At 37.6% G+C, this 12,189-nt stretch overlaps 1 protein-coding gene across 7 annotated transcripts in view; it reads right to left on the bottom strand.

Annotated features, from left to right (window-relative positions):
- Nucleotides 1–12,189, bottom strand: part of TMPRSS7 (transmembrane serine protease 7) — a 49,390-nt gene that overhangs the window by 5,400 nt on the left and 31,801 nt on the right. For all 7 annotated transcript variants that reach the window (XM_048954687.1, XM_048954716.1, XM_048954682.1 and 4 more), the window contains 8 exons: nucleotides 10,380–10,608; nucleotides 9,374–9,504; nucleotides 8,044–8,156; nucleotides 6,011–6,117; nucleotides 2,883–3,019; nucleotides 2,178–2,285; nucleotides 1,458–1,568; nucleotides 233–349 (listed from right to left, as the gene is read on the bottom strand). In XM_048954687.1, coding sequence (XP_048810644.1) covers nucleotides 233–349; nucleotides 1,458–1,568; nucleotides 2,178–2,285; nucleotides 2,883–3,019; nucleotides 6,011–6,117; nucleotides 8,044–8,156; nucleotides 9,374–9,504; nucleotides 10,380–10,608 — 1,053 coding nt within the window. The remainder of the gene's footprint in view (nucleotides 1–232; nucleotides 350–1,457; nucleotides 1,569–2,177; nucleotides 2,286–2,882; nucleotides 3,020–6,010; nucleotides 6,118–8,043; nucleotides 8,157–9,373; nucleotides 9,505–10,379; nucleotides 10,609–12,189) is intronic.

Raw genomic sequence — 12,189 nt, 5'->3', positions numbered from 1 at the left:
GTTACCCTAGCTTCTCCACTGAAACTTCCCATACCTGTAAACCACACCTCCCACAGATACTGCAACCAGACATGACGTAAACTGATAGCTGACTGCTGTCCCACTATCACCAAGCAGATACAGTAAAAACCTCACTGCATGCTGCATGAGTAATACATACTCTAAAAGAGGAAGAAAGAAAGGGCTTTAAAATGGAAAATGTTCAAAGTACAAAACAGCAGGAGGGACTTACTGCAACTGCTTTCATCACTTCCATCAGTACAATCCACAGTCCCATCACATTTTGCATTTTGTTTCTTAATGCATATGTTATTCCTGCACCTAAATGTGTGGTTGGTGCAAGGAATACCTGAAATAGTGTGAAAAAAGAAAGATGATTGTTGGAATGGCTTTACATGCAAACACACAGCTGCACAGACAAAATTAACGTGTGTGTCAGTAGACTGGACAGAACATAGCAAAAAGCACTTTACCTAGAATGGCTTCATCCAGTCTTTAAATTGAAGAAATTATTCAAGTCGAGCTGCATCTAAACTAGTGCCTGTGCTAAGCTGGAGGTGCCTTTGTACATAGATTGCCATTCATCTGTTCCCAGAGGATTAGTGAACATAAATATACTAGCAAAAACATGCCAATAGAGTAAGCGCTAGGCAAAGAAAGGAAGAATACCCAGTACTCTGGAGTGGAACCTCTTTTATATCTCAACATTATATAGAATACAAACAAAAAAAATTGCAGTGGAAGCCATCTACTAATTGTATCCAGTAATCCTTCATTCCCCAACAGGTTTTTTCTCCATGCCTCACAGTAAGGGATATCACACCAAGGAATCTGTTTTTCTTCTCCATAGACAGAAATATGCTGTGACCATTTACACGGATTGTCAAAGTTAAGCACCTCATAAACATTACAACTCTTTAAAAGTGTTACTTGCAGCTCTTGCTAGTGGGGCTCCCTTTCATATGCCAGTTTGTCCATTTGTTCTGAGAAGTTAAAGACTGTCTCAAACCATTCATGTTCTGCCAAAAACAAAACTTCCAAGGCATTTTAAAAGCGTTGGCCTTATAACTCTGAGGACAGTTCCAAAGAAACAATCCTTTTTCTTGATATTTTACATATGCTAAAAGGAGTCCAAGAAATAATTTGCCAAAGATTTTACTTGAAGGAGATAAAATCTGGGAATTAAATCCCTAGATCTACATCCTGGACCCACAGTAGTTAATTCTCATGTCTCATTTCACTGAAACAGATGTTCATGAGTTCACAAAAATACCACAACAATTTAGATCAGTAACTACTTGTTTACAAGCGTAACAGAAAATTGAAAAGAATTATAAAGCCTGTATTAGATTTGCCTCTTAACTGTTCATATACTGCATCTAGTATTCAAATCAGGATGGAGTAAATAATAGAACAAAAAGAACTGGGAAAAAAAGGAACCAAGAGAGAAGCCTTACTGTTGGTGCAATTTTGCTCATCTTCTCCATTCTCACAATCGTTTACTCCGTTGCAGACAAGCAAGTTATCCTGTATCGCAAAGCTGGAGTTACAGTTCCACTCAGGGACAACTTTAAAACATGAGTCAAGTCAGTTACAGAAGCATTATCACAATGCTAACACTACGCTTCTGACCATGTCCAGGTATCACTGTCATAGCTTCACTGCACTCTACTAGGATGATTTTAAGTGCCACATTACAACAGAGAAAATAAAGTGCAAAAGACTTCAGTAACCTATGCAAGTTCACACAGTGCCCCAGGTGGAATGGCTGGTGCTCTTTCAACCATAGGCATTTATTACCACTCTCATCTACCGTCTCCAACACAATTTGCCATTCCTACGCGAAAATAAAATAATTACACCTGAAATAGAACAGAACTTCGTGTTTATCAAGCATTTATCACAGGAAGAAAACCTAAAAAACAACCTCTTAGAACCATTTTTCCATATTAATTTTTTTCCTCTTGCTTTTCAATAACATACCTTCTCCATTCCTAGTTTCTTTTGTAAAATCCTCAAGAGACCAAACGATGGCCTGAACCTGGACACAGAAAGTTGGAAACATCTTTCTTTTTTTCTCCTAAAAGAATTTTCAGCTTTTTTTAGTTTGCCTCATAAGACTAGAGAATACATTCAATGGGTTTTGTAGTCCAGATCTCTGATAAGTGAATACAAACCACAGAAGAGTTCATCACTTTCGTCGAAGCAGTTGTTTACCCCATCACAGCGCTGCATCTGCTGGATGCATAAACCAGTAGAACACTTGAAATATCCGGGTGGACATGCTGGAGGTTTAAAAAAAAAGCAAAAATTTCTAATTGCACGCCAATTAGAACAAGTGGTTGGTTATTCAGCATACTGCATTCATCACCTAGCGCTCTTTGTGGTAACAAGAAGATTGCAAACAAAACTTTGGCAATGAAAACAGGAAAAGCAGACTTCAATTGACTGATATTCATCATCCAATAAATTAAAGTGGATGATCTCACATTATTTCAGATTTTATTAAATAGAAAGGAAATAGCAAACAGAGCTACTCGTGCAGGCAGAATGAAATGCGAGGCTTCAGGAGTTCACCAGGATTACTGCATATGCATGCTCTGGCCATACAGGAAGTTTTATGGACTGTGCAGAAGAGAACACATTCTATACGTACAGGAAACCAGAGCATGCTGCACACAATCATAAACCTTAGCCACGTAGCCTTGACAAGCTAGAAAAGATTCTTGGTTTGCTGGATACTTAGCTTAGAAAGATTAGCAGTGAAAAATTAATATCAACACAGTTTCCAGCATAAACATAATTAAGTCTAACCAAACATAAGTTCTACTTCATAGGGCTAAAAATGCAGAGATAGATTGAAAAAGAAAAATTGTTCTTACGCTGGCTGATGTTATAGCTGCCATACTCCACCAGAAGGGGCTTCTCTGACACCTTTGAACTGCACTGAAGCTCAATGTTAACAGCAGAGCTTGCAATGTGGAAGACTGTTTGGTGATCAACATAGAAACCGCAGTACCTAAAAAGGATCAATAGATTTCTAGAACAACCTGCATCAAAATTATCTTACACCCAATTTAAACATCAGCGTCACTGATATTCAACAATACATACTAACATACCTTAATTAAGAACCAAAATCTGGAACAGCATCCAAATTCCCTAAACACTAGTATATAATCAATAAATATACCAATGTTATAATTATGAAATGAACAAGAGAGTTTTGGCTAAGCAGGTTATTATGCCAAAAAGAGAACAGACAGAATGCTTATCCTTGTCCTGGGCTCACCGCAAAACTCCAAAGGGGGCGATCTCCAGAAAGAGATTCTTTCCCACTGGTAGCCAGCTCTTAAATAGGTCTAGGAGAGGTAGATCCAGGCTCCACCCATTCCAGCAGCACAGGAGAACTGCCTTCACCTGTGCTCCCGTGGCTGACTCATGGCTCATTTCAGGTGATAGAGGTTCAGGCTGTGATTCAGCAGTTCCCATACGACTAGTGATCCTTAATTTCTCAGTACAACAACCTCTACGCATGCAAGCAGAATGTTTTACCAGAAATTCAAGAGCACTGGAAACGTAATGAAGAAATTTACTGTCAAACACAGTACCTCCATCACCACTGCTGCTAACTCGTTTCAAAAGATCTGAATTCTTGGGAAGACACAAGCAACTCGGTGTGGAGGGAAATGTCATACAGTGGAGAGCCAAGTTTAGCTGCTCTCATTTTAAGGAATGCCTTTAAAGAAGGGTGCAGAGTTTTATCAGGATGAAATTGGTCTGACCATTTTGGTGGTAGAATAAAAAAAGATGTAGAGAAACTGAAAATGTTTCTTCTTATCCGCTTATCTTTCACTCATCATTAAAACTGCAGAATTTAACTTTTGAAATTCATATCTTCAAATATCTATTCTAGATGAAAAAGTCCACTGGATACACATCTAACTTTGAGCTATTATTTGGTAAATAATTTCCTTGTACTTCTTAAGTATCCCTTAACTCAGAGAAACCTAAAAGCTCACAGATCCCAAGAAACATTTAATCCATTCACTGCCACATCATCAAAGATGCCAAGAATGTTGCAGCAGGCATTTAGATGCTGCTCTAGCTACGGAGGAAATAATAGTAATAATAATAATAAAGAAAAAAAAAAACCACCCTCTTTAAAAGGAAGATGTTGCTGGATAGGATTTTAAAACTGGATACAATTTTACACGTGGTAAAACTTTGACAGTTTAGGCTGTACTACAAGTAGAGCTGAGCTCCTTTCTCTCTGTCTGAACAACAATGAATAATACCAAATACATCACTTACAAGAAAACCATGTAGCTTCAAGTCTCTTATCAAAAAGAGTACTTATTAGTCCAAATAGACAGAAAAGCAAAAGCATCTGTAATAGTTCTTAGCACATTTAGCATATACATTTTCTTGACAGCAGTGAGAAGCCACATAGTATGTTTAAAGTGAACTCGAATGCAAAATGAGTTATTTTATTGTTAAATAGACTGATGCAGTCGCACCCAAAGGTAAGTTTTTCTCTTGCTTATTTTTGCAATGCAGAAGGGATAGCTGAGAATGGAGGGAAACTACGGCATTTCTTCAGAGCAGCACTTCACATCAATAAACACAGGCAACCTCTCTGTTAGTGAGAATTTTAGCTAAAGCAGCTTATTAACTGCAAATCCTCCAACTAGACAAAGCAACATATTCTGTATAACCCCTGAAAAAAAGACAAGGACTGAATGCAACCACACAGTTCTTGTCTCTGGTTGTATGAAGCTGACTCGAGAAGTCAGAAGAAACCTCATCTGCACCATCTTCATAAATATAAACATGAAGAATGGAATTATGTTTTAAGCTGCCATTTCAGGGAGCTGAAGAGTTGGTGTTCTGCTTTTTGTTTGCTCACAAAAAATTGAGAGCATGCACTATTTTGTAGTTCTTCAAAACTAACACCTGAATATATTTCTGAGGGTCATACTCTGACATATGATTCTGTGAAATATTTAATGAATAGGCTTATTTAAATGTGAGTCTTTCATGGAGAAAATTCTTGCAATATGAACTCATCATCAGATTTTGCCTTTACTTAATCCATCTCTCAGCAACCTCTAAGACTTCAATTTCTTCCACTTATTTCATAAAGACGACCAAGAGAAACCTACAAAAACACATCATGTTGTCTGTTTTTACCAGCTTTTTTCATGCCTGTGTCATTGGGCCACCAATTCCCATTAAGATACAATGTTAGTAGCTTCAGGCAAACTGAATCATCTCTACGGAAGCACAACCTGGTATCAAAGAATAAGGAAATGTTTCTTCCTCTACTTGTAGTTTTAGTAATGAGTTCAGAAATTCACTTTCAAATCTGATCTTACTGATGTTTCCATTTGAACAATTAAAAAAAAAAAATAGAATTCAACCTCCCAAATTTAGCCTTGCCTCATCATTCACTGACCTAAAAATGATTTTAAAAATTATAGAAGAAATGGGTGGAAAATAGCAATATTGATGTAAATAAAAAGCATTTAAAAATGGCATACCTTGACAGCCCACCTCTGTGGTTTCTCTTTCAAAAGCCGGTGACTGGAATGAGGAAGGAGTTTATTTCCAATAAGCTCATTGTAGTACCTTTCACTGATAACTCAATTAAGTTTGGTGTCATGAGCAATCATGGAGTTTACTTACATTAAAAGTGTTTCTACAGTCACCCTAGACTTACATCAGGGTCTACTGGACATTCATCTTCACCCACACTTCTCATTTCTTTCTCCCCAGTGAAAACCAAGGGCATTTTCAGCCTCCTGAAGCTTTTCATTAGATTCTTCTTTATTTTTTTTAACGTGGTATTTATGAAAGTTCAGTTACGTCATCAACCATAGTGAAAAAAGAATCATAAGAGACACAAGTGAACTATTTGTCTTAGTGTAAACTCTCAAAGGAACCATGGTAGCGATAACAAAGTTTATATTGGTAGTGTTTGTTTAACAATGTATGCAGAAGTACTTACATGTGTTCATTAATTTTCCACCATCCTCGTTCACAGCCTTTAATATTCTTCTCACTGATGGTATAGTTATGAAACTTCAGAGCTATACCGAGGTTCTTCTGTGGAGTCTGTTGTGAGTAAGAAGGACAGTGCAAGGCAGCTTCCTTTTCCTTTTGTGAACACAGCTCATGATAGACTTCTGAATTATCTCAGCAATTACAGTGCTTGGCAGTGCCAAGCTGTGGGAGCTGTGCTGACTTCCCTGACTCAACATCCAGCACCTGAGACACCTGGCAGCTATTAGCCCTCAGTCAAAGCAAAGGCTGGCAAAGGGCCACCACAGCTGCAGGCTTTCTTCCCCTCTAGCCAACAGCCCTTTCATCTTCAAAAAGCCACTGTCCATACATAGAAGGCAGCTTTTGTGTCAAGATCAAAGCATTCAAATGCATCCAAATTTACTTGCACAGGGACAGACAGCCACAGTGGATTGTTAGCAAAGACACTGCACCTGTGCCACCTTTGAAATGCTAGGAGTTATTTCAACAATAACATGGTAGCTTTTTCTGACATGTTCAGTCAAGGACTTGCTAACATTATGGAAAATATTTTAAGCCTAGCAGTATCATAAGAGCTAATTGTAGCTTCCTTTATTAAAACAAACTGAACTTTTTAAGAAACACTGCTGCCTCTTGCAAAAGCAAGGGCTGAGTCACAGCAAGAATTAAGAAATGAAGATTTTTCCTCCTTTCTTACAGAAAATACATAACACAGAAAATTTCAATATCAAACTACAGGGAAATTAAACTGTTTTGAGAAAAAAAAAACACAGACAACTCCCAAGACTTATGTTGGCAAACTGTACTTCAGAAGTTCAGGCTTAAGTTTAGCAAAAAGGTCATCACCATAATTTTCTAGAGGAGAAAAAAGCTGCAGATCTTGGCTAACTAGACATCTCTCAAACTGGTACAATTCAACATGGGTAACTAGTAGCTAAAGTAGGAAGATGGGCAGAGTAGAACACATTTTATTCATTATCCTGTTCTCACAGAAAAATTTGTGATTACAAACAAGTACCAGAAAATTTCCCCAAAATCTCAATCTTGCCATTTGTTTTATTTTCCCAATTTGGACAGCTGATCTTGCTACAAAAGAGGATGTAGTAATACATTTTATTTATAACTTTAGAAACACCACCCCATCATCAAAACCATCCAGAAATCCAAGAGCTAAGGCAGAATGTAAGTTTGTGCATTTGAAGGTCAACGAAGAAGAAACATTAAAACAAACTGTGATTTCTGGGATTTGAACTACTAAAAATGACTAAAGTTTGCCATAGTCAATCACAGGATGATTGTAATACACTAACCTGACTTGACTGTGAAGGGCAAAACACAAACCAAAGATCATCTCACAGCAGAAAAGTCTACTGTCAGATTTTCTTGGATAACTGGAAAGACTAACGTCATCAGAAAACGCGTAATAAAATTATCTTAATCAAAATAAACTTCAAATGATTTGTGTCCAGGAAAGTGGCTGAAAAGATAAGTAGAAAGATTCTAAAACAAAGTAGTCTGTGGGACTGCATTGTTTGAACAGACTAACTTACAAGAGAACAATCCAATTTATTACACATAATGAAAATAGACTGAAAGAAATTATCAGAGAAGCAGCAATACTGGTGTGAGTAGAGGAAAAAGGTTCCTTTTTGTCCTCTTCATTTTTCCTCCAATTTGAGAAGTTTGAAAGAGGAGAAGAAATATTTAATTCCTACATTTTCTCCACTGAAGCAATTCTGCAAGCTAAATGTCAAAATTTATTTCTTCTCAGCTCTTTATCTTTGCAATGAATCAGACAAATTAGAGTGTTTGCTACATTAAGAATAAATGCACTGAAAACAAAACCAAGAGAGCACAGACAGCTATTCAGCTGTGCCATTTCTAGGAACTACCATATCTGTGAGGATGAAGATGACCTCTTCTCAATTGTTTCTGCTATATTTCCAGGCACTGTGCTCTCCAAACAAGTAACAGCACTCAGAAAGAAGTCTGTGTTACCTGGAAGTTCCACGCACAAAGACATTTTGGAGGGTAATAGCTTGGGTAATAAGGACTTGTGATTCTCCCTTCATAGCCAATTTTCTCTTTTGTCACTATGGCTTTTCCACACCCTTGAGAAAAAAAGGAGGCAAAAGATGGTAAACCATCTACTTCCAGCAAAGCTATTTAGTTAGCTACGCATTCAAGTCTTACCCATATTTCACTGTAAAACTGGACAAACTTAGGAATTATGTTTATGTGGTTTCAAGTTGTCATGAATTACCCCTTTCCAGTTTTGCAGACAGATAAGGGTTGTAAACTCTAAGAACGCTTGCTGAGATTTTGCTTGATGAGAGGCACATGCAACAGAGTAAGCTCATATCGCCCATTGGATATTCTAAGGCTGTCAGAAATGACTGCAAACTTAGGCTTTAGCTCAGAGGTTTGGGAACAACGTTTTTTCCTTCTTTAAAGAGAGCTCTTTACTGGGATGTTGACTTCTGTCTTAGCTCTGTGGGACCAGGAGAAAACAATATGAAGCACTATCAGCCTCCTGGAAGCCAAAACATGTTTTTATAACATATCAATGCATTTAGACAGTTTAAAAGCAAACAAAACCAAACAAGTAACAACGTACCCTGAACATAAAGTTACTTATGATACAAAATTAATCACGTGCTTTCACGGTGGCATTCCAGTGCTTAATCACTCTCACCACTGAAAGTAAGCAGTGCCTTTTTGAGCAGCTTAATTGCAGCTTCATTTCCTCTTTTGGATTGCGTTATACTTTTGTCTTTACGCTACAAGGGTGAGGTTCCTTATACTCTTTATCATTGTGACTGATTTCTTCAAGATTAAATCAACAAAAGGCAGAAGAGTTTTAATGAACAAGCATAACTGAGTCTTTTGTGTTACTGAGGAAGCAGAGACCAACAACCAAACGCAGACAGAGCTACTGAAGCTTTTCTCTCTCAAATTCTCAGTACTGAGTCCTTCCACCTTTAACGTTATCACCAAGACCCAAATAAGGAGAAAGGCCCGAGCACTGCCACATCTGGAATAACAACTCCACCTACTGGCACACTGCAGCTCTGACCTACTAAGTTCAATCAGTGCTGGCTCAGCTTTCTACATTCATATTTTGTGTAGACTGCTAATCTGAACAGCTGAAATTTCTCCTGAGCCACTTAGCAATGCAGAGGAGATAAAGGAGAGATAGGAATGTAGGGAAATACTGAGATACAGAATTGTAAGGAGTCATTTATTCATAGCAAGGAACACGATAGCCACTTAGGGTTTTCAGGTAGAAAGAATACAATAAATGTATTTCCACGCATAACAAACTCACTTTCTTGTGCAATGACCTCAAAATAGCCATGGAATCCCTTCTGTTCCTTTATGTGTGCTGCCTTAAATATTACCAGCATCAGATTATTCGTGGACACAAGTGACACCAAGGAATCAGCTGGTTCGCAAGCCCTACGGGGGGCAGGGGGGGGAAGAAAAGAGTAATTTGCATCAGCAACAGGTTGTTCCCATTTTGAGTTTTTCCCTGCTGTGGTGCTCACGTACTTTAAAGCCTAGTTTAAAAAAATCCATGCATTTAAACTCAGAAGTGCCTCTAATTAGACCAGTTAGAAACACCACTGATTTCTATTGACAGAAACTTAGATTGGTTTAGGCTAGAGGACCTGAAAAGTCATTCTGCTCCAAACCCTCTGCTGTGAGCAGGGTTGCCAAGGATCCCATGCAACCCATCCTTGGGATGGGGCATCCACAAACTCTGGGCAGGCTGTGCCAGTACCTTACCACTCTTAGAGCAAGAAGTTTCTAACACCTAAGCTAAACATCTCTTAGTTTAAAGCCATTCTCTCTTGTCCTATCACTATCATGCTGTGTAAAAACTTAGTCCACCTCCTGCTCATAAGCTCCCTTCAAATACTGGAATGCCCCAGCAAGGTCTCACTAGAGCCTTCTCTTCTCCAAGATAAAGAAGCCCAACTTATGTGGGAGACAAGTTCTCTTACAGGAAAAAATTATGACATTTTCTTCCACTTAACATCTGCTTCCCACTGATAAAGAGAAAATTCCATCCATTAATGCACAAACTTTTCATATTTCATTATGCATGTGAAGATGCACTCTATTTGAAAAAATAAAGAAGAATCTGAAGAATACATAACAATTTCTTTAACTTTTCCACCTCTTTACAGGGATAAAAAATATATATATATATTTGGTATTGCGTGCATAGCGATAACAGTATTTTAAACAAAGCAAAAAAAAAAAAAAAATCATATGACAAATCCTCAGAAAAGATTTTCAATGAAATCTTAATGAGAATGTATACTTACCGATACAGTATCTTATGCTTGATTGGCATCAAAGAGTCATAAATAGTTAGTGAGTCAGTGATGCAGTTATCTGCTTCAATCTGAAGGGATACTACTGAAAGACGAATAAGATGGCCCACTAATGCTATCAGTTTCAGATAGCAGATTGTTCCCCCAGAGGTAGCATGGATATCCAGAGGAAAATGCTCATGTAGACGATCAGCATGCAGATCATACATACAATTTGTTCCTGTGGAAACATCACATTTTCAGGGCTGGAAACCTGCTTGAAAACTCTTAAATCCACACAGAGTACAAAAAAAAAAAAAAAAAAAGCCTAAATATAATTTTGAACTAAAGCAATGTAAGAATGTTTGCATGCTTGCATATCCAAACAGTAAAACAAAGTAGTCTGTGCCACTCACTGTTTTTATTCTACTTAAGAGTCTGTGATAAAGGAGAAGTCTATTCATGAAGCTAAAGAGCATGGCAAAGAGTATTGTAAATAAATAGCTGTAAGGGTACTCATATAAAAGCTCTGCCATTTTGTCCAGAGTTAACAAAGATCTGCAACAAACAATTATTCCCTAGGAAATGTTCAGATTCACCTATTAATACAGGTTGGAAGTGATTCTAGAAACTCTTTTGTTTAACCTCCTGCACAAAGTAGAGTCAAAATGAACCGAGATCAGGATTTTGTAGTGTCAAGTCTTAAAAACACTCGCAGTATTAGAAGTCACTGTTAGAAAATAAGTGCTATAAAAAATAGACAATACAACTTAGCCTAGACAAACTGTTTTTATTAAAAAACAACTACAAAAGCACATAACATATATTAGACAAAAATCACCAAAAAGTTACCCTACTTACATACAATTTTCAAACTGGGCTGAATAAAGCAAGGCTTTCAAGTCAAATATATTGAGGTGGTTGTTTCAATTAAATATGGCAGTCCCTATTCAGCATAATGCTTAGGGATTTTTTTGTTTGGTCATACCTAGAACTCTTAACATAGCACTCGGAAAGGTGAGAAGGAACAAACAAGCAAATTAGCAAAAAATAAAACTCAGTAAATATTTGCATGAATCTCTATCTTCTAAGGAGACAAGTGTCTGAAATAGTTACATTAATGGAACTTCAATTAGAGCACTGTGAAAATTTGCACTCACTCATCAATTCCGATTGACTGCTGGTATTTTAATCACTAGATGTTCAAGACAGGAAGAGGCAGGTGTTGCCCAAGTTCCACTTTTTAGTTACAATCTTGAAACTAATGCTATAAATGCTTGAGAACATTTTGTCAGAATCACATGCCATTCAAGTTCAATTACAGTTATAATAGTTCAACCAAAGCTCTAAATAGTTGTGTTTTTTTGTTGTATTTTTTTTGTTTTTGTTTTTTATCTCCAGTAACTTTTTTTTTTTTACTAGTAGTTCTTTCTGCATATTTTCTTGCCCCCTAACACAGCCAGTTTTAAATCAACAGAAATTCCTTAAAATTCTATTACTGTCATCAATGCTACAAAGTGAATTGCACTGTGACTAGCTCTTTGCTGGGAAAAAGCACGACACATAGAATTCAGAGCTAGCCCTGGTGCTAGAAGTAATCAGAGTCATTGAACCATAGAATGGCTTAGGTTGGAAGGGACCTTAAAGACCATTCAGTTCCACCACCTTGCCACGGGTAGGGCTTCCACACACTGGATCAGGTTGCCCAAGGCCACATCCAACCTGGCCTTGAATGCCCCCAGGGATGGGGAAACCACAGCTTCCCTGCGCAGTCTGTGCCTCACTGCCCTCTGTATGAAAATTTTCCACTTAACATTTAAAC

Source organism: Lagopus muta, chromosome 1 (genome assembly GCF_023343835.1).
Source record: "Lagopus muta isolate bLagMut1 chromosome 1, bLagMut1 primary, whole genome shotgun sequence".
Taxonomy (NCBI): Eukaryota; Metazoa; Chordata; class Aves; order Galliformes; family Phasianidae; genus Lagopus; species Lagopus muta.
Note: the sequence above shows the minus strand (reverse complement) of the source record. Positions and strands in the feature narration are given on the sequence as shown.